This window comes from Panthera tigris, chromosome E1 (genome assembly GCF_018350195.1).
Source record: "Panthera tigris isolate Pti1 chromosome E1, P.tigris_Pti1_mat1.1, whole genome shotgun sequence".
Taxonomy (NCBI): Eukaryota; Metazoa; Chordata; class Mammalia; order Carnivora; family Felidae; genus Panthera; species Panthera tigris.
Genome location: NC_056673.1, coordinates 43,355,668 through 43,378,262, shown reverse-complemented (window position 1 = coordinate 43,378,262; position 22,595 = coordinate 43,355,668). Strand labels below are relative to the sequence as shown.

At 54.8% G+C, this 22,595-nt stretch overlaps 1 protein-coding gene across 1 annotated transcript; it reads left to right on the top strand.

Annotated features, from left to right (window-relative positions):
• Positions 1–752: 752 nt before the first annotated feature.
• WNT9B (Wnt family member 9B) lies at positions 753–22,341 on the top strand. The gene is made up of 4 exons (XM_042967262.1): positions 753–829; positions 18,569–18,825; positions 20,762–21,027; positions 21,868–22,341. The coding sequence occupies exons 1-4, from the start codon at positions 753–755 to the stop codon at positions 22,339–22,341; spliced, it is 1,074 nt and encodes a 357-aa protein (XP_042823196.1).
• Positions 22,342–22,595: the final 254 nt, after the last annotated feature.

The following is a 22,595-nucleotide window of genomic DNA, read 5'->3' as shown; positions in this document are numbered from 1 at the left end:
AACAGCAGCACTTTGTCAGACGCCCACTGAGGCCCGCGCTGTGCACCTTGCCCTTGACACAGTCTCCCTTTTAGAAAGAGGGATCCTTCCCCCTCACCCCTGCCCTAAGAGACCACCCCCTCCCCCCCCAGAGACGCCCCTCCAGGATTCCCTTTTCCAGACAGCAGGGGTGTCCCCCAGTCATTAGACGTGGATCTCCCGTTTCGGGAGGGCGGCCCTGCCCCTCAAAGTCCTGGGGCCGGGCAGAGAGACCCACACTCGCCTCGCAGGACAGCGGACACCACACGGCTTCTCCGCGGATTCCAGGAGCCGCCCGTCTCCAGGGGACCCCCACTCCCGTACCTCGGGCGAGAGACTCTTGCGCTTCCCTCCACCCCGCGGGGAGATGCAGAGACTCCCCGGTCTCCGCCGCGTCCCCCCATCCCCGCCTCTCCACGCCCGGGGGGCTTTCACGTTCCGCGGCGGGCGCGGCGACAGGTGAGCTCTCACCTGGGGCCGGTGGGACGGGAGGATGGGGGCGGGGCGGGGGCGGGCCCCGGGCGGCGGCCCCACCCGCGACGGGGGCGGGGCGAGGCCGGCGGGGCCAATGGGGCGGGGGGCTCACCGCCCGGGGGGGGGGGCCTCCAGCGTCGCTCCCTCCCCCACCCCCGCTCCGCCCCGCCCGGGTTTAAAGCCCCACGGGCGGCTGGTGGCGGCGCTGCGAGCGCTGAGCGGCGCGAGGAGATGCGACAGGGCGCCGCGCCGCCGGCACCATGCGCCCCCCGCCCGCGCTGGCCCTGGCCGCGCTCTGCCTGCTGGCGCTGCCCGCCGCCGCCGCCGCCTACTTCGGGTCAGTGCCCGCCGCGCCCCTGGCCCGCGTCCCCGGCCCGCCGGCCTCCCCTCCTCCGGCTAGAGCGGGGCCAACTTTTCCCTCCCGCTGGCCCCGGCCGCCTTGGGAACCTCGAACTCAGACCTTAGCCCCCGGCGGGCCCCGGTCCCGGCCGGCTGTCGGAGTTCGCGCCCCGAGCTCGGTCTCTGGCTTTCCCCCCCTCCCCGCTCAGGCCCCGATCGCACCTTCTGGTGTCCCACTCTCCGTCCTCTTCGCCGCCGCTCTTCCCACCCCGCCCTGTCCGAGACCACATCCCGCCCGCTGCGCGCGGTCTCGGACCCCCGCCCGAGCTCCCGGACTCTGCACAGGTTTCGGACCCCGGCCCCATCTTCCCCGCGCACCCAGTCCCTGCGGGTCCAGGCGTCCCTCCCGCGCGCTCTGATGCCCTCGCTGGATCCTCACTCTGTGCCCTGTCTGCTTGTAACCTGGTCTCCGTCCAGCCACAGTCCTCGCCTCGGGCTCTCTCTCCACCCTCTCTCTGCCCTTCCCCCTGCAGAATGGAGACCCTGCGGGCTGCGTGGCTGGGCGGGGTGGGGTGTTACCCCGGCCGGGGGAGGGGATCGCGCGGATACCCAGGGGACGCGGACCTGCGGACCCCGGGCAGTGTCAGCTGGAGATGCAGAAGGGAACCTTCCGCTAGGGAAGCCCAACCAAATCTCAGCTCCGGCGTCGGGTGAATTCCGGGGAGAACGACCGAGCGTCAGAAGGGAGGAGGCGTACGTGATTGGAAAAGGAGGATCAGAGTTGGGGAGACACCTGGGGAGAGAGCCGCGGGAGTGGCGGCTGAATGCAGTGCGAGTTACAGGGCAATTGTCCCTTCTCTCTGACCCTCCTTCTCTGACCCAGGGACCTGGGTGGGAGGTGGGGTCGTGGCTGCCAAGGCGCTTCCCTGACCTCCACCCACAGCTCGCTCCAAATGTGTACGGTCTGTGACTTTAATCTTGTCACTTTTTGTGATCTTCACTCCAAATCAGGGTGAGGTTTACAGTCTGACTAAAGCGAAGGCAATGAAACACCAAGCCAGTGACCTGCCACAGACTGTTCTTAAGGACCTGCCAGAGAGGGCGAGTAAGGATCTGAGAAGTCCCTGCACAGGCCCATCTAAGGGCTGTGGGCTAATTTCCGGGTCATGACCCCTGGTTAAAACGTGCCTTGGCTGTGAGCAGGGGGCCTCTCCTGAAATATAATGGGTGGGGGTAGGCAGGTCAGCCCAGACCCTAGGTCTGAGCTCAGCTTGCTGGTGACCTGGGAAGACAAGTCTCTGGGCCTCGGTGACCTCATTTGTACAAAGAAGGGGCTGAGCTGGATAGAACTGAGCTCTATTTCCGCACTGAGAACAGTGTACCAACCTGTATGCCAATGACTTCAGGCTTGAAGGCACAGTTGTTGCCTCAGCAGGCAGGATATAATCCTGCTACTTGCTAGCTGTGTGCTCTTGGCCAAGTCACTTAACCTCTCTGTGTTTTGGTTTCTCATCTGTAAAATGAGGAGAAGAGTGCCTATTTTGTATGAGCATTTTGTGCATTAGTACATGTAAAGCACCTAGGACAGTATCTGGCACATAGTAAATGCTCAACTAATGCCAGCAATTATTATTAGTATAGAGATTGGGCATAGTCTCTTGATATCCCGGCCCTGACAGGGGTTTCTGAGCTGGGATGGAGAACAGGAGGATGAATGTCCCTGCATCCTCTTGGACCCCAGCTCATTTCCACAATTGTTTGTCTGGGTTTGGGGGTCGGAGATGGGGCGAGGGCCAGATGGGGTGAGAGGAGAGGGGCTCCAGGAGACCTGGACCAGCCTAGCTGGTGTGGTTTGAAAGGGAAAGGAGTTTGTAGCAGTGCACAGGGGTAGAATTTGAGACTTGTGAGCGGGGGGGGGGGGGGGAGGTAGGGGGTGGGGGGCAGCCTTGGAAATCGGGGTGGGAGGGCATGGTTGATTAGGCCTGAGTTGGGGTTGAGAGGGATCATGTGAGTATTAGAGCCACTTCTTCCAGGTCATGAACCCATCTAGGCAAAGCTGACCAAATAGACTCAAGCCCCCACCACCCCAGTGTGGGGAACTGGACAAATACTTAGAGAATAAGCTAAAACTGAGGCTTTGCCCTATTATGTGTTTAGTCTCAGAGACTGGACAGGATTCAGCCTGAGTTCCCACTGAGGAAGCCCTAGTGTGACTCAGTCAGGCCAGATTTTCCAGCTTCCCATCAGAATTTGCTCTCTGGAAGGAATCTGGTATCAGTCATCCACACCATAGTGAGAATGAGAGGCAATCTGCTTCTCCTTTCTCCAGGTCATTTGCATTTGAAATCTCATTTCTGATTATAAGATGAAGTGTTTGGGCATTTGATAAAAGGAAATTCAGGGGCGCCTGGGTGGCTTAGTTGGTTAAGTGGCCGACTCTTGATTTCAGCTCAGGTCATGATCTCATGGTTTGTGAGTGCGAGCCCCATGTCGGGCTCTGCACTGACAGCACAGAGCCTGTTTGGGATTCTCTGTTTCCCTCTCTCTCTGCCCCACCCCAGCTTGCTCTCTCTATCTCTCTCTCAAAATAAATAAACATTAAAAAAAAAAAAGAAAAAAAATTCAAACATCAGGAGAGCAGGTGAGGCCAATCTTCTTGGGGTCTTTGAAATCATAGAATCATAGATTTAAGAGTTGAAAGTGTCCCAGAAGCATCTGGGGTCCAACTCCCTGTTTCAAACAGGTCATGTATTATTATTTCCATTTTTCAAATGAGGCAGCCATCATCCCCCAAACCACAGTAAGCCAGCAATTGCTTCTGGGGCTTTTGTATGAACCCAGAACTGAATTGTGGTCATGCTGATAATGCCCTAATAACTAGTGTTTCAGTTTACAAATCACTTTCTCATACGGCCTCTCTCTCTCTCATCTGATTCCCAGAGCCATTCTAAAGGTATACAGGATGCTGTAAATAGTTCCCTAAAGGAAACCGAGGGTCAGGAAAGTTTAGTGATTCACCCTATGTCACACAGCAGGATAGAGGCAGGATAGACACCAGGTTCTGCCTCCAGTCTGGGCTCTTTGCCCTCCAAGCAAGAGTCTCCAGAGCTAATACTGTGTGACCATCCAGGGGAATGGCAGACACAAGGAGCTGGAGGGGGTAAGGGGTGGAGGGCAGCCCCCTCCCCTGCTTGGTCACTTAGGTCACTGCCTCCAAGGTCTATGGCACCTGGAGGTCCTAGATTTCCTAATTCTTTAAATTTTTTTTAACGTTTATTTAATTTTGAGAGACAGAGGCAGAGCACGAGCAGGGAGGGGCAGAGAGAGAGAGAGGGGGACACAGAATCGGAAGCAGGCTCCAGGCTCTGAGCTGTCAGCACAGAGCCCGACGCGGGGCTCGAGCTCACGGACCGTGAGATCATGACCTGAGCTGAAGTCAGACGCTTAACCGACTGAGCCACCCAGGCGCCGTGTGGTTCCCTAACTCTAATGGGCTGAACCTGGCCTGGAAGTCTAGGATGACTCAAGAGCTTCTATGTTGGCTTGGATGGCTTGGAAATTCTGCAAATATTAACTTGTGTGGTGTTTTATAAATGAACATGCACTGTATCATGTGAAAAGTGGCTTTGTAAGCAGAAGTCGTTCCTGTGGATGCACCTTTTCAAATCCTGGTTGACTTTGGGGGTGCCTTTTAAAATGTGTGATCCCTGCATTACTTGGGTTTCTTTCCTCTCTAGGGATGATACAGAGAAGTTTATGAAAGCACAGGCTTTGGAATCAGCTAGACCTGAGTTGAAATCCCAGCCTCCTGTCTTGCTGGCTGTACGACTCTGGGTGAATGTCTTAACCTTGCTGAGCTATGGGTGATACAATACCTACCTTAAAGACTGATGCAAGGCTTAATTGAGACGATGAATGAAAGGGCCTGATTGGGTGCCTGTACAGGCTCACTTTGGGTGGTGGCTGGCCCTCCAACCATCTTCTTGGGTTGTAGAGGTGTCATCATTGTTAAGAGGCAGGACACAAACTTACCCCCCCCCCCCATCAACATTACATACAGTAAAATGCAAACATCCTAAGTGCACAGTTTGGATTCTAACAGATGTATACCCTGTGTGCCCACCCCACAACTACTAAATGGAACATTTCCCTCTGCCCAAAGGATCCCTAGGCTCCTTTGCAATCAACCCTCCCCCACCAGCCTCAGACCATCACTTCTCTGCTTCTGGTCTTATAGATTTGTTTTGCCCGTTGAAGTTCATACAAGCGAAATCATACGGGGTATAGCTTTTGTGTCTGAATTCTTTTGCTTACAATAATGCTTTTGAGATTCACCCATGTTAGGCATATCAGTAGGACATCCCCCCCCCTTTTTTTTGTCACTGAGTAGTATTCCACTGTATGGATATACTATAATTTGTTTATCCATTTGCCAGCTGAGAGACATTGGTATTGTTTCCAGCTTGGGGCTATTCCAAATGCTGTAAGCGTTTGTGTACATGTAAGTATGCGGGTGTATGTTTTTATTTCTCTTGGATAAATACCTAGGGCCTGATTGTTGGGTCGTATGGTATGCCCGTGTTTAACTTTATAAGAAACAGCCAAATAGTATTCCAAAGTGACGATACTGTTTCACACAGTAATGTATGAGAGTTCCGGTTACTCCATACTCTTGTCAGCTATTGTTCATCTTTTAAAAAAAAATTTTAAATAAACGTTTATTTACTTAGTTTGAGGTGGGGAAGGGCAGAGAGAGAGGGGGAGAGAGAATCCCAAGCAGGCTCTGAACTGTCAACGCAGAGCCCGACATGGGGCTCGAACTCACAAACCGCGAGATCCTGACCGGAGCCGAAACCAAGAGTTGGACGCTTAACAGACTGAACCACCCAGGTGCCTCCCTGTCCATCTTCATTTTGGCCATTTTAGTGGATGGGTACTTACTGCTATCACATTGTGGTCTTAATTTGCATTTTCCCACTGATGAATGGTGTATTGCACATTTTTTCATGTACATGGTAATCATTTGGCTATCTTTTTCATTGGGTAATTTGTCTTTTTGTTATTGATTTGTAAGAGTTCTTTGTATATTTTGGATACAGGTCCTTGGTCAGAAAGTATCGGCAATATTTCACCCCTATCTGTGGCTTGCCTTTTTCTTTTCTTTTTTTTTAAATATATTTTATAATGTTTATTTATTTTTGAGACAGAGACAGAGCATGAATGGGGGAGGGTCAGAGAGAGGGAGACACAGAATCTGAAACAGGCTCCAGGCTCTGAGCTGTCAGCACAGAGCCCGACGCGGGGCTCAAACTCACAAACCGTGAGATCATGACCTGAGTCAAAGTCGGACGCCCAAGCGACTGAGCCACCCAGGCGCCCCTGCCTTTTTATTTTCTTAGGAAGAATATAAGTTCTTAATTTTGAGGAAGTACAGTTTTCGTCTTCTTATGTGCTCTGTGCTTTTTTCGTGTCCTATCCACGAGATCTCTGTCTACTCAGAGTCTGTAAACGTTTCCTCTTATATTTTCTTCTAGAAACTTTATAGTTTAAGCTCTTAACACTTATGTCTATTGTTTCTTTCTTTTTTCCTTTTTTTTTGGGGGGGGCACAAGTGAGCAAGGGGCAGAGAGAGACAGAGACAGAGAGGGAGAGATTGAGAAATGGGGGTCACCTGAAGTGGGGCCCGAGCTCACCTGATGAGGGACTCAAACTCATGAACTGTGAGATCATGACCTGAGCCAAAGTCAGAAGCTTAACCAACTGAGCCACCTCTGTTGTCACTTTTAGGTACATATTAATTGATTCAATATATGAGGTCCTATTTCTGGGCTCTCTATTCCATTCCATTAATCTATATATTTATCCTTATGCCAATACCATACAGTCTTGATTATAGTAGCTGTGTAGTAGGTGTTGAAGCCAAGTTCTCTCTTTTTAAAATTGTTTTGGCTATTCTCGGTCCTTTGCGTTTCCACATAAATTTTGAATACACTTTTTAAGTTTATTTATTTATTTTGAGAGAGAGTGCGAGCTTGAGTGGGGGAGGGGCAGAGAGAGGGGGAGAGAAAGAATCCCAAGCAGGCTCCGCATCATCAGCACAGAGCCTGACACAGGGCTCGAACCCACAAACTGTGAGATCATGACCGAGCCGAAGTCAAGAGTCGGATGCTTAACTGACTGAGTGACCCAGGCGCCCCTCCACATAAATTTTGGAATCAGCTTGTCAGTGTCTATAGGAAAGCCTGCTGGGATTTTGTCTGGGATTGCTCTGAACCTATAAATCAATTTATAGAAAGAATTGATCTTCTAACAATATTGAATTTGCTGATTTATAAACAGGCGTATCTCTTTATCGGGGCTTTTAAATTGTATTGCAGCAATATTTTGCAATTTTCAGTACGCAGGTCTTGCGAATAATTTAAAAAGATGTATTCCTACGTGTTTTTTATATTTGGATGGTATTGTTTTCATTTGAAAACATTTTTAGAAGTTGATTGGGTCCTGAGGAAAACAGGGTTGGAGGGAAGAAAGGGTAGAAGAAATTTTACTGCTTTGGGGTGTTGGATTGAAAGGCAAACATCACTGATAAGAATCATTGTGTTTGGGGAAGGAATTTAGGCTTCTCTCTGGCTAAGCTGTAACCCCTCCCAACCGCCCCCCCCCCGAAGTTGGGCTGTGCCGCTGGGCTCAGGGTCAAACCAGCCTCTTCATGGATAGTGATGGATTTTCTAAGGCTCAGGAGGGCAGGCAAGGCAGGGGGACTCCTGGGCTGGAACCCCCTAAGGAAGAGAGCCTGGTGCCTTTAGGATTCTGTGATCAGGTAGAAGTTGGGCTCGGGAGGAGGTGGGCCGGGTGCTGTGAAGGTGAACCCCACCGTGGCATCAGCCTAAGCAGGGAGAGAGGCAGCCCAAGGCCCTGCCACAGCGTAAGGAGCACTGGACTTGGAGTCACACAGGTTGAATTCCAATCTTCCATCCAACCGTTCATTAACTGTGACCCAGGGCAAGTCAGTTAACTGTTCTAACCACAGTTTTCTCATCTATAAAATGGGCGAATCCTTACCTTGCAGGGTTATTGTGACAGTTAAATGAGCATATATAAAAGTGCTGAAATGCTGTCTATGTATGAGGAGTTCAAGAAATCGAGCAATCTGGTCTTAGAGCCTGCCAAGTTAAGGAGCCTCTTCGGTTCCTTTCTCCCTTCATCTTTGCCCTCGTCATTGTATAATGTGACTCCTTTCTGTGCTCAGCATTTTATGTGCATGATCTCATTTAACCACTGTGACATCCCAGGAGGTGGTGCTGGAATAATTATCTTCATATAGGTGAGAGGGGAACAAAGCTCGGAGAGGCCAAGTGCCTTGCCCAAAGTCGCCTGGCACCAAAACTGGAATTCTAGCTTGTCAGAATCCAGAGCCAACCTCGTCCTCCCTGCCTCATGTTGACCTGGGGCTTGACGAGGTCTGCCTCCCTCTGGGTGGTTCTGACCCTTGAGGCCCTCCATTCCATCACCCATACCCTTCACCTGGCATATGCCCTGGGCATCTCTTGCACTGCGTGTCTTAAACTCTTGTTTTGTTGTCCGTTTTCTTTTCCACGTGCTTGTGTCTTCAACTCACACATAGCTCCCTTTAGGCAAGGGTCTTGGGGGCCCTGTTTCTGGCTGAGTCTCCCACAGTTCCTGGCATTGCCTCATGGTGTTCAGTGAATGTCCAAATGGGCAGCCCCTCTCCCTTTCGCTGGCCCTTCCTCTCCCCCAGAACCTTCCTCTGCCCCATCATGTTTGCTCTTTTTTCTGCTTACACTTGACTCTCTTGAGCACACACTACTTGGTCATGACCTGGCCTCTGTCAGGATGGGAAGTAGAAACAAAGCAGAAAGCAGAGACTTGCCTCATTCAGACTCCAGAAGTCAGCCACAGCGGGCCTTCCATGGGAATCCTGGTGGCAGCTGAGATGGGTTGGGGGATGGGACAGACCCCCTCACTGGAGCGATGAAGACCCAAGGGGGAGGGTGGAGAGTCTCAAAGAGCCAGAATATTCTTAAACCACCATGTTCAGAGTCCTGGAAATTATTTCCTTCCTTCCTTCCTTCCTTCCTTCCTTCCTTCCTTCCTTCCTCTCTCACTCTCTCTCTTTCTTTCCTTCTTTCTTTCTTTCTTTCTCTTTCCTTTTCTTTCCTTCCATAAACTCTATGCCCAATATGGGGCTTGTACTCACAACCCAGAAAGCAAGAGTTACATGCTCTATCCACTGAGCCAGCCAGGTGCCCCCAGAGTCCTGGAAATTCTAGAGAGACTGGTTTTAGGGCGAGAGCAGAGAAGGTCTGCTTTCTTGACAGTTACATTCCCTTTAATGCCAGGTCATGTCAGAATTCAAGAATTTTTAATTATTAGAGAGACAATATAATGCATATGCCATGTCTAGGGCAGGACCCCATAATCAGACACTTTACTTTTTTGCAGAAAAACATCTGCATGTGGGGATAAATAAAGACCATAAATACTCTCATTTTGGTTCAGGTCAGGACTCGCTGGCATATGAATTCACCATAACTGCACCAAAGTTTGTAGTCGTCTGAGCTTTCTGGAGTTGGAATTGTGGATAAAGGTTTGTAACCTGTGGTAAACTTTTAGCACGTGTCACCTCTAGAGGTTGTGCCAGCTGAGTTCTATTTATTATTATTTTTTGAAATATAACTTATTGTCAGGTTGGCTAACATAGAGTGTATACAGTGTGCTCTTGGTTTTGGGGGTAGATTCCCGTGATTCAGTGCTTACATATGATACCCAGCGCTCATCCCAACAAGTGCCCTCCTCAAAGCCCATCCCCCATTGCCCCCCCCGCCCCCCATCAACCCTCAGTTTGTTCTCTGTATTGAAGAGTCTCTTATGGTTTGTCTCCCTCCCTCTCTGTTTGAAACTACTTTTTCCCCTTCCCTTCCCCCGTGGTCTTCTGTTAAGTTTCTCAAGTTCCACATAGGAGTGAAAACGTATGATATCTGTCTTTCTCTGACTGACTTATACCATCCAGTTCCATCCATGTTGTTGCAAATGGCCAGATTTCATTCTTCCTCGTTGCCAAGTAGTACTCCATTGTATATATAAACCACATCTTCTTCTTTTTTTTTAATTTTTTAATGTCTTATTTATTCTTAAGAGAGAGAGAGAGAGAGAGAGCAGGAGCAGGTGAGCGGCAGAGAGAGAGAGGGAGACAAAGACTCCGAAACAGGCTCCAGGCTCTGAGCTGTCAGTACAGAGCCCGATGCGGGGCTCGAACTCACAGACCGTGAGACCATGACCTGAGCCGAAGTCGGACACTCAACCGACCGAGCCACCCAGGCACCCCCGACATCTTCTTTATCCATTCATCAGTTGATGGACATTTGGGTTCTTTCCATACTTGGGCTATTGTTAAAAGCGCTGCTATAAACATTGGGGTACACGTACCCCTATGCATCAGAAAGATTTGGGCCAATTCTTGTCTGGTTCTCACTGGGTATCAAAGGGAGGCTTCAGCTGCCTGGCACAACTTGTCCCCAGGAACTGAGGTTGAGAGGGAACAGACCGGCTCTCCCACTCTCCTCAGGGGCTGCGCCGGCAGCCAGAGGATTCGGGGTCCGACTGACCAAGGCTGGGGGGCCCTGAGATCTGGCTCTGGGGAGAGCACGCATCAGTGATCCGAGTCTGAGAGCCACGCCTTCCCAGTGCCTGCAGGGCCGAGCTTGGGAAGGTTGGGGTGTGGGGTGGCCCCTGCAGCTTTGGAGTGAGACCCAGGGAGGAGGACAAGGGTGTGGGAGTGGGGGCGGGGCAGGCTGAGGGACAGCCTGGAGCTACACGCCCCACCTGGGGTTGGACATCTAAGGGATTTATGTGGCCTTCAGGTGTCTGAGGAGCACCCGCTTGGGGTAGAGGATCTGAGCTGGGGATGGGGGACCGCCGGCTATGAGAAACCAGGACCTCTGCCAAGGGGCTTACAGCCTACTTGGAGAGACCTGTCTGCAGCTCTGAGGAGGAAGAAAAAAGTGTCAACCAGGCAGAACTAAGGGTGTTATATTTGTAAAAATGAGAGAAGACAAAGAAAGGGGATGGTTAGAGAGAGAGAGACAGAGATGGGGCTGGCAAGTAAGGAGGGCTTCCTGGAGGAGGCAGATAAGCATTAGAGCATGCTGGCACTGGACGGGGCCTTAGGATCACCTTTCCTATTCCTTGCATTGTGAGTCAAGTGTTGAAAAGGGCCATGGCCATAAAAGAGTCCAGGGGATCCGGGAGGGCTTTGGGACTGGGAGAGGCATCCCAGGCAGCGGTTACAGCGTGAAGGAGGGCTTGGAGCCATTCCAGCATGGAGCGGACTGTGGTAGCCAAGACTGGCTACCCTGAGGGGAGGGACCCCCCTGCTACAGCCGTGGCTGGCCCTGAGTCCAGAACAGTCCAAGGTGGGAAGTTGTTCTGGTCCTGCCCCGGGGGGGGGGGGGAGGTCCCTGCTCTGTTCCCGAGGGAGCCCCTTACATCTTCATCCCGAGCGCTGTCCTGACCACTCTGGGGTTCCCTGGGCACACTTAGGGAGTGGCTCCTTCACCAGGTCGGGAGGCTGCTGCTCCCCTTGGAGCTGAGAGGGGAGGTGTGGGGGTGTGAACCATCCCTGGGCCCTGCCCTGCGGGGGGACAAATGGACATCTCTTCCTGGAGCAGGCTGCGAACAGTGGAACTCTCCTCCTCACACAGTGATCACGCGCAGGGCATTCCCCCAGGGGTCTGGCCCTTCCAGGGTGCCCAGCCCTGCCTGTCCGTGGGGCAGAGGGTGACCCCTCAAGAGCCTGCCAAGCTGGTTAGTTGGTCAACTTACTATGGTTCAATAACTTGGCCGAAGTTACCCAACCCTGGAAGCAGGGTTTCATGGTGGGCAGAACTGGGTGGGGGCGTTGCTCGCCCCAAGGAGAGACTCAACGACTACTTGCTTTTCCCTAAAGCCTCCGTCCCATGTTCCCTAAACTGCTCCTCCCCTGGGTCAGGGCTGGGCCTGTGAACCCAAGAAGCTGGGGGAGCCTGTCTTAAAGCTTCTAGCACCCCTTTTCTCTACCCCCTCTCTCCTTACTCCAGGCTTCCCCTTTCTCTTTAGCTTCTTCATGATCCCAGACCCTCTCCTTTGATCTTCCTTCTATCTAGCAAAGTATGTTCTCAGGCACTAGCATTATATCAGACTCTCACACTTTAGTATGAATAGGCAGGCCACTTCTCTAAGCTTTATTTCTGATTTTTAGCCAAACAGAAACTGAGCATACACCTCTCCTCCCTTTGGCTGCCCAGGGGCTCAGAGGAGTCCTGACCAGATTGCCTTCCTTTCAAAGCAACCTGTCTTGTGTTCCTTTCATCCTAGACATTTGCTGCGGTGGTGACTGAGTTTTGCTTCCTTGAAGTGCTATGTTGAAACTGAAAGCAGAAACTGCCAGGCTTGACAGAAACAATCAGGAGACCCGGGGCACAGTCCTAGTCCCGCTGTGAACCCAGTGGGTCACCTTGGACAATAAATATTACATGAACTCCCAGGGCACCAGACAGAGCAAAGCAGAGACCTACACTTGGCAAACCCCTTGCCCTCCTGCCTGCCTCCAGAAGCCTCTGGAATACCTCCCAGGAGTCCTCAGGGCAGAACCTCTGGACCTGGGCCATCTCAAAAGGCTTCTCCAGCCTTAAACCACAACGACTCAAATGGTGTGCATTTGCACCCAGGCAGGGAGCTGGGGGAGACGTTCCTGACCTCAGCCCCTGAGGGGGTCCTCTGCACAAGGGGACCCTCCACGGCCACTGTGCCACCTGCCCCATGCACACCAGGGACGAAGGTTCCCCCTTCCCAGCTCTGCCTGAGCCGGAGTGGAGAGGGAGAGAGAGTCAGGAGGAGGGGGAAGCATCTCCCCCGCAGATGTTGCACTGGCCAAGCTCTGAATACCCGAGATTGTTGAGATGCAAAGCGCGCTTGCTGAATGGGCTGCTTGCTGCCCACTTAGCTCTGAGCACACGTCTCCCCGATGCCACCCTCAGCGGGCAGCCGGGTCTGTGGCTGTAAAACAGGAAGTGGAGCTGTTCTTGGAGAGACAAAGCCCACAGCTGGGCCAGGCTCTTTTCTGTCTGAGCCAGGGCTGGGCTGGGCTGGGAGACACGGCTCCGGGGATGAGCTTTAGCGGGGAGGTGGTGACCAGATTCGGTCCTCAGGGTGGGTTCACGCAGCTTGACCGGAAGTGGGGAGAGAAGCTTGGGTGTTGAAGGTACCCCCCCCCCCTTCTGCAGAAGGACTGTCAGAGCCCCTATGCCCTCTCTTCTTGGGCCAGGCACTGCCCTCAGCAACCCTCCCCTACTGGGAAGAGATGGGTGGTGGAGAGCACAGGGTGGGGGTGGGGAGTGTGTGTGTGTGTGTGCGCGCGTGTGTGTAGGGGGATTTAGTCAGGGCTGGGAGCGGTGGGCTGAGATGTTTGGGATGAAAGCTCAAAGGGAACGCTTACCATGCAAATGGCCCTGCAGCGGAAGCCTGTTATCAGGAGCATCTAATGGGGTTTTGCAGGGCCAAGGCCAATGCTTCAGGCAGGGCAAAGCTTTCCTGGTTCCCAGGCAGCTGCCCACAGTTGGCATGGTCCCTGGTGCCAGACACAGCTCCTGGCCCCTCCAGCGAAGGGTCCAGACAGGCTGGCATTACCTGGTGCCCTGGGAAGTGCCAGCTTTGTCCTACACTACCCACCCACTCAGTCACCCACATCCTGGAACCATCAAACTTCTCAACCAGAAACAGGGGTGGGGGTGGGGGTGGGAGTGGAAGAATGGAGCCTGGAGCACCCCCAAGTGATGGGAAATGCACTACAGCTGCCAGGTCTTCCCCAGCTAGCCAGGGGTGCTCCCTGGGAGCTTCCTCTGCCTCCTCCCCACCTTCCAGGCCTCCTACTACAGGCAGGACAGGACTGGCCAAGGCCAGGTTCTCACCCAGATGGAGCTAAGAGTTCTGATCCCTGAGCAGCTACTGATTGTTCCATGGGGAGCTGGGCTGGTTCAAAGCCTTCTTCTCCTTCTTCTGCTTCTTGGGGCCTTGGGAAAGTCTGGAGTACTCCTGAGTGCAACCAAGTTCCTTCTAGACTGTGAGCTCCTCGAGGGCGGGAGCAGGTCCCAGCAGCCAGCTTGGCGCCTGGCACATAGCGAGTGCTCGAGTGCCACTTGCCTGGAGCTTACGGTGTTGGGCACTGTTCTAAGAGCTGTACAAAAGTGAACGCATTTAATCCTCCTGACAACCCTGTGAGGTAGGTACTGTGGTTATCTGTGTTTTATAGATGAGGCACAGAGAGGTGAAGTGCTTCGCCCAAGGTGGCACAACGAGTAAGAGATGGAAGTGGGACTGGAACCCAGGCAGTCTGGGCCGGTCATGGTCTCCCACTGGTCAGTGTGTATTTGTTAGACGGGATGAGCTCAGAGGCAGAGTGGATGTGCCCAAGGTCACCAGTGAGTGTGGGCAGACTGGGACCAGGCCACCCAGGCCAGAACAGCTCTGGGGGCCTGAGATCCTTGGGTCCCTCTACTCCAGCAGGTGGTGGGTGACCGTTCCAGGGTGAGCTCCATTTCCTTTCTGGGGTTTAGTGGTGACTGGGGTCCTGTGGAAGGTAACTGAAAGCAGTCTCCTGGGACACTTTCTCCAAGTCCTGGGAGAACCTTCTTTTCCTTCCTTCAAGGTCATCCCAGATGGGGCAGCTTCAGCCAAAACTGTGGATGGGGTGAGCACTAGAGAGTGAAAGGAGGGCCAGGGCAGGAGGGGCCGGGGTGCGCAGAGGAGGCCTGGGGGTGGGGGGAGTAGGTGAGATGAAGTCCCCAGGGGCACCCTTGACTTTTCCCACGCTGGGTGGAGACAGGGTGGCCCCGGGAGTAGCTGTGGATGCTCTGGAGTCAAAGCCAGGGACATCTTGTTGTGTAGGGGTGGGGGCTTGTGGCCTTATTATTACACTAAGGGCTTTGGGCTGAAGGTACAGAGAGCAGAGTCACAGGCTGGACGCAAAGAAGGGAGGAGAATGGAGTTGGCCACATGGGGTTGTTGCTTTCTTGACAAGAGAAGAGGCGCTGGAAGTCCGCCTTGAGGAGCCCGACTGGAAGCAGGAATGGGGGAGACCAGCTGGGCTAAAGCAGATACAGCGGGGGGCGGGATGGTGTGGTCCCAGAGGGCTCAGAACCACGTGAATCAGGCAGAAGCCTGAAGGAACTCTTGTCCCACAGCCCAGAAGAGCAGCTAGCAACTTCACAACTTACTCAGCCCCTGCTCTTCAGCTCAGAACACTGACTACTTGTGTGGCTGATGGCATCTGACCTGACCACAGAGCAGTATCTTTATGAAAACAAATTTTGTCTGAATTCGTAAGACTGATGAGGCTCACTTGATCTCTTCCGGGTGTACGGCTGACTCTCATGGGGCCCGACTGACGTGTGGGCAATTAAGTTTTTGCAGAGAGGCGGGTGGGTGGGGTTCTCGGGCCTGGGGTGCCGGGGAACGTGGCTTCTTCAAGGGGAGGGGATCATGCCCACAGATCCTGAATCAGACTGGAGCCTGCAGTGCCTGGAATGCTCCTGAGGTCCGGGAAGAAGCCTTCCCTAGTAGCTGCCAAGGGAAGGGCACGTGGAGGATAGCTCACTAACACCACCGGAGGAAATACGGTGTTTTCCAAATTTGATGTCCTGGCACTGTCTCGTCCAAGGAAACAGGATCCCAGCCGCGACACAGAAAATAAATAAAAGGCAAACTGGGTCCTGGAAGACCTCCCAGCTGTCTTCCTAGGTCCTGTGGGGGTCCCCAAGGCAGTGCCAGAGAGCTTTCTCTGAGAGCAGCCCTGGGCAGACCAGGGCCCATTGTGGCCTGAGGCCTCTATGCGGTTGGCTGCCTTTCCTGACCATTAATCGCTACTAAGTGTCATTACTGCTAATAAAATTAACCGACTTTATACTGGACTTCTGGGGCCATCAATCACAGGGCCTATTAAACGAAATTTAAAAAAATAGGTGCCTATGGATGGGGGAGAGGGTGTTTGCTGAGCCTGGCTCACAAGTGCAGGCGAGGCCATGCTGGTACTCCACAGCTGTCAGAAGGTCGTGATCAGTGACAGCATCCTTAGTTGGACAGCCAACTCCGGGCCTTGACACTGTACTACAGATAGGAGCGTCTAAGGCAAGAACACAGCTGCCTGTAGGAAGACTCTGGGGCCAGGGCTGAAAAGCTCCCCAAATTCTCCCTCCCACTCTCACTTCTGCTTCCCTCTATGTGTTTGGTTCTTTCTTTTTCTCTCTCTCTTTGGGCCAGCTTCCTCTTTTTATCTCCTGAGTTACAGGCCCCATTGCCCAAAGAAAGGAAGAGAGAGAAAGCAACTGTATGCGCTCGTCATTCCAATTCCTAATTCCCAGAAAAAGGACTGATTGGCCCAGCTTCGGTCATGTGATTCCTCATTGGTCCAATCAGTAGGCCAGAGCAGCAAGGTCATGTGGTATGAAATGGCCGACCCCATGGTATCCATGTAGCTGGGAAGAAGCAGCGGGTAGCCAACTCAACAGATGTCTGCAAGCTAAAGGTCTTAGTAAGAAGCATTCAAAAAGTGATAATAATATAGACTATATAGGATAAGATATAAGGTATCATATAGCTATAATGATATAATAGAATTGTTCTTAGAATGCCGTTTGAGACAGGCCTTGAAGGATGCGCAGCCCCATTGGTCCAAACTGCCATCACTCCCTGCTTGTTCTCTCACCTGTCAATCAGCTGCTACAAGGGAGGTCCCAATTTCCAACACACAGGAACAGTGTGAGCAGCTTTCCCGCACACCAGCACCTGCTGCGGGGAGGAGGACATGTGAGGGGCTAGATGGCTCCTGCTCCCTTTGCGCCCTTCACACTGGAAGCCAGTCAGGGTGGGGCCTCCTCAGCTAGAGCTGACATCTGGACCTGCCAAGGGTCAAGCTCTAAGGGTTTCCTGCCAGGCTGCAGGGAGGGGTTTGGGTGTAGACCTAGTGGGCCGGAAATTTACCCATTTGCCCCAAGATTAATGATTAACGGGTCCCTGCCCTCACCCTGTCTAGCAGGGGAGCCTAGGGCCAGGCTGGGCCAGGAGGAGCCTGATAGCATCTGTCTCTGCTCAGGGGTTTCGGAGATATGCTCCACACTGGGTTGGCTGCATCTGATGGATTTAGAATCTACGGGCACTTTCTGGGGGCACCTGGGGCCTGGCCAGATCCCACACTCTCCCTGGGGCAGTGTGGCATCCAGCCAGATGTCCTGGCTGGGTCAGGTGGCTCTAAACAGGAGAGCTGGGCCCTTGGTTCCACCCAGTATGTGCCTCTCTGACCACGCAGCTGGGCCAGGGCTTGCCTTGGCCGTGGCGTATAAGCAAGAGTGACAAGGGCCACATCCAAGCGGGAGCTTTAGGAGCCATCACCTGGTTTCATTTTTGCTCATTATCTTGGCCATGAGGCTGGCGTGTTCCAGAAGGCGGCTGCTTCCTCTAGCCTGGGTCTGGAATGGTATATATTCTACCCATGCTGAGGACCACCAGGGTACAGGATAGGCAACAGGAGAACCGTCTCAGAGAGCTTCTGGGGAGAGTGAAAAGGAACTCTAATGTAGTCCCTGCCTTGCTGCTCATCTGCTGTACGGCTCGGGCTAGTCACTGCCTCCTCATAAAACTGTGTTTCCTTATGTGGACAAAGGGAAGACTCTGCCCAGGTTAGAGAATAAAGCACCTTGCAAGAGGAAGGAATCTTGAGAAACTCTCACCGGCAGAAAGGGGAACAAGAGTGTCCCAGGCACTGTGGTGGGTACTTTCCATACGGTCCTCCTAGCAGTCCCAGGAGGTAGAAAGGATCCTCTTTGCACTTCCCAGAGGAGAAAACCAAGGCTTCAAGGTTTACACAACTAAGAAGTGGCAGCCTGACTTCAGAATCCATGAACTTCAGATATAGTAGAAAGGCAAGACTGGGGCTGACGGCCTGATGGAAATTCATCCACCCATCGGTCAGTTTATCCATCCATCTGTTCCTTCCTTCCTTCCTTCTTTCCTTCCTTCCTTCCTCCATCCATCCAAGTATTCCCTAAGGATCCCTTTGTAACAGGCACTGAGTGGCCAGATGGTTGAAGATCTGGGAATTATGGAAACAGGCTAGGTCGGCATGGGATTACATGGGCAGCAATATAACATAAGGGAGAGAGGGATCTCAGAGAAGTTGCTGAGTGTTTGCCCACCATCTACTCCTGTCCGCCTGTCCCCTTTTAGGAACATGGCTCTACCCTCCAGGCAGCAGTCACGCTACATGAATTTTTTCCCCAAACTTTCCTGATCATAGAAGCCGCCCAAGGTATATATAGTAAATACAGATTCCCAGGCTGCGCCCCAGACCAATAGAGTCAGAATTGCCAATCGTAGATTCTGGGCATCTGTATTTTTAATAAGCACCCCAGATGATTTTTATGATTGGGCAAAGTTGGGACATAGAATGGGTAACAAGAGCAGAGACTTTGGCATCTGGAAAACTTGGGCACTAGACCCTGTTACAAGCACTTGGGTTTTCTACTCTGTGAAATGGGCACATACCCCATGGGGCTGGCCTGCCTCCCAGCAGGGTATAAATGAAGCCCCCTAGGAGGTCCCTTTCCTCTTGCTTGTCCCATGTCTTCCTTCCCCCCTTCCCCCATCATGACCCCTGAGGGTCACTAGCTCCCTCTTTTGCTCTCTCTAGCCTGACCGGGCGGGAGGTCCTGACGCCCTTCCCAGGGCTGGGCACCGCTGCGGCCCCAGCACAGAGCGGGGTCCACCTGAAGCCGTGTGACCTGCTGAAGCTGTCCCGCCGACAGAAACAGCTCTGCCGGAGGGAGCCCGGCCTGGCCGAGACCCTGCAGGACGCTGCTCACCTCAGCCTGCTCGAGTGCCAGTTTCAGTTCCGACATGAGCGCTGGAACTGCAGTCTGGAGGGGAGGACAGGCCTGCTCAAGAGAGGTAGTGGGGGTGCTGGGGAGGAGGGGGTGGGGGAGGCAGGGGCTAGGGAGGACGAGGCTTGGGGAGAAGGGACAGCTGGGGAGGAGGCAGCCGAGGAGGACTGCAGAGGTGGAGGGCACTTGGGGAGGAAGGGGCTAGGGAGGATGAGGCTTGGGGAGAAGGGACAGCTGGGGACGAGGGGGGCTGGGGGGCTGGGGAGGACTGGAGAGGAGGAGGGCTGGGGAGGAGGAGGGCTGGGGAGGAGGAGGGCACTTGGGGAGAAAGGGGCTAGGGAGGAGGGGGCTGGGGGGCTGGGGACAACGCCCCCATTCCTGCTCCCCTGGCCCCTGGGCCCAGGCCACACTGCCCTTGTGAACCTAGCATAGTCCCAGTGAGAAGAGTCCTGGGAGTTAATGAGGCCCAGTCTTTCCCTCAGCTTGGGGGGAGTGGAGGAGCAGGGGAGATACGGGGAAAGAGGAGGCCCAGCCCATTCCTGGATCCCGGAGGACCCCACAGTTGAGCTGGGTGGCCCCCCAGCCCCCTCCCTCAGCCTCCTGCGCACACACACATGCACACACACGCAAAACAAGGTGCAAGAACATATAGGGGTGGAAGGCAGGGAATAGTTGGCCGAATACCCTGAGACAGGCCAGATTCAGGTGCTTACTCATGCCCGTGACTTTGTTCATCGCATCCGTTGGTCCATCGTTTCCTCCTCCCCTTCCATTCACACCCGGCCTTCTTCCCTCCTCGCTGCTTCCTCCCACCCCTCGTTCACTAAGTGTCTTGGTGAGGCTCGCAGCGAGTCAGCCACGGTGCTGGACGCCGGAGGCACCGAGCTGCACGAGACCCCCTCTGCCCTTGGAGAGCTTACAGCCCACGGGGGAAACAGGTCATCATGTGACTCTGTCACCAAGTAGCAAGGGGCTTTTACAAAAAGGCAGCGATGGGGGCAGCTAGGTGGCTCAGTCTTAAGTGTCCGACGTCAGCTCAGATGGTGATCTTTCGGTTCGTGAGTTCGAGCCCCACATGGGCTCCGCACTGACCGTGCAGAGCCTGCTTGGGATTCTCTCTCTCTCTCTCTCTCTCTCTCTCTCTCTGTCTGTCTCTCTCTCCCTCTCTCTCTGCCCCTCCCCTGCTCACACCTGTGCTCTCTCTCTCTCTCTCTCAAAATAAATAAATAAACTTAAAAGAAATAAGGCAGTGATAGTACATGGGAGGCCAGCTGCTGTCCGTGGTGGGGAAGGGCCTGGGACGGAGCTGCTGCTACTCCCCAAAGGGTGCTGCCAGCACCCAGGTGCGCTGGAGAGCAGGCGGGGGGGAGGGCATGTTTGCGCCACGGCCCACAAGAACACGAGAGAAGTGACGGTCCCGGAAGGGCGTGGGATGGTCAGTCTGGAGCAAGTCACGTGGGAGACTCAGGGTCACTCCGTCATTAGGTCCGCTCCACGGTAGGTAGCAGAGAGCGACATTTCAGAGGCGTCCTGAAGCACAGGGAGCCCACAGAGCATATTTCAGGGGACCGGGGGCCTCAGAAATGGGTCCAGCTGGCTCACACGCGGGCTTCGGGTCGAGATCAGCGGTTTGGCCCCCCGCTCTGCCTCTCACCAGGTGCCGAGTCGCTTCTCTTTGCATCTCAGCCTTCTCATGTGTCCCGTAGAGTCAGGCGTTCCTGTCTGCCGCCCTGGGAGCCCGGGCATACGCTCCATAGTGAATTTGAAAGTTCCGTCTAAAGGGCAGCAGCTTGCAGCCCGAGTCTCAGGCGCGGGTGTCACAAGGGTGCCCCGGGCCACGTCCTCAGGTCCATATGACCCTCATCCGGCTTGTCACGGCGTGCCCTCCCCCCCCCCCCCCCCCCCGTCAGCTCTTCTGCCCTCAGAGGGCAAAGGGCAGCCTCTGAGCCTCCCCTCTCTCCCCTCCCTCCTGGATTCCCCCCCCCTCCGGGTGCCCGGCCCAGGTTTCAAGGAGACGGCCTTCCTGTATGCAATGTCCTCCGCTGCCCTCACCCACACTCTGGCCCGGGCCTGCAGCGCCGGGCGCATGGAGCGCTGTACCTGTGATGATTCTCCGGGTCTGGAGAGCCGGCAGGCCTGGCAGTGGGGCGTGTGCGGCGACAACCTCAAGTACAGCACCAAGTTCCTGAGCAACTTCCTGGGGCCCAAGAGAGGAAGCAAAGACCTGAGGGCACGGGCAGACGCTCACAACACCCACGTGGGCATCAAGGTGAGCACGTTGCCGGGAGGCCCGAAGCCCGGCCCCAGCCAGGGTGCAGGGCCGGGGAGCCGGGTCGGCAGGAGGCCTGCCTCTGCCGTGCCCCTCAGCGCACACACAGAGCTGTCCCAGGAGGAACTCCACCCCTTCAACCAGCACACCGGTACCAAGTAGCGGGAAGTAGGGAAGGGTGCTGGGCGGCACGGCGGGCTGGGCGGTGGGTGGGATCCAGGCTTGGGATGCGGCCGTGATGAGGCAGAAACCTGTTTGCAGAGGGGTCCCCGTGCCAGAGACTGTCCTTCCCGGACATCCTGGAAGCCAACGTCGTTTGAAAACTTTGATATCTTTTGCAACATCACCTCTTCCTCCATCTTACAGATGGGACGATCGAGGAGGCCCACGGAAGGGGAGGGACTTAGCAGAGGACACGCAGTAGTGGGAGGACTGGAGGGTAAAAGGTGTCTAAGCCTACCGGGACGAGAGGCTGGGAGAGGCGAGGGTTCAAGCTCTCTAGCAAATGGAGTTCTGTGTCCTCATCACTGAGTCGGGGTAAACCAGGGCTGCCGCGTTCAGTCGTGCGGGTTTTCCACTCCGCGAGAACTCTGGGCCCAGGGAGGGAGCTGGGACTGAGATCCGGCCCACATTGCTCTCCGCCAGGCGGGCACGTTGGCCCGGCGGCAGGGTGGCCTCGAGCTACTTTGCACAAAGGTGGCCTGCGGGCTAGCCTGGGTCCCATTCCCCCTCTTCCCCCCATCTCTTGCCCGTCCTGCTGCCCCGCCCCCGACGGGGTCTACACTGGCCTACACCGGTGCCATGGCCCTGACCACGCCTGCTTTCCCTCTCCCCTCGCAGGCAGTGAAGAGTGGCCTCAGGACCACATGTAAGTGCCACGGTGTGTCGGGCTCCTGTGCCGTGCGCACCTGCTGGAAGCAGCTCGCCCCGTTCCGCGAGACGGGCCAGGCGCTAAAGCTGCGTTATGACTCGGCTGTCAAGGTGTCCAGTGCCACCAACGAGGCCTTGGGCCGCCTGGAGCTGTGGGCGCCCGCCCGGCCGGGCAGCCCCACCAAGGGCCCGGCCCCGCGGCCCGGGGACCTGGTCTATATGGAAGACTCGCCCAGTTTCTGCCGGCCCAGCAAGTACTCGCCCGGCACGGCGGGCAGGGTGTGTTCCCGGGAGGCCAGCTGCAGCAGCCTGTGCTGCGGGCGGGGCTACGACACCCAGAGCCGCCTGGTGGCCTTCTCCTGCCACTGCCAGGTGCAGTGGTGCTGCTACGTGGAGTGCCAGCAGTGCGTGCAGGAGGAGCTCATATACACCTGCAAGCATTAGGCCTGCGGCCCGGTGTGCCAGGGGGGCGCTGCCAGGACCCCGCGGTGCTCGGCCACGTTGAGGCCCCCCGGGCAGGCGCACGCGGCGCGCACTCCTCTCCACTGGGCCTCGGCCGCCCTTCCCTCCCTCGACACCCAGCAAAGAGAGGTTGCGGGGGGACTGGAACTGAGGGTCCCCAACCACGTTGGAGCAGGAGAGCAGAGTAGGAAAGGATGCGGGGGGAATAAGGGAGACCAAAGGAGGAAGGACTGAGG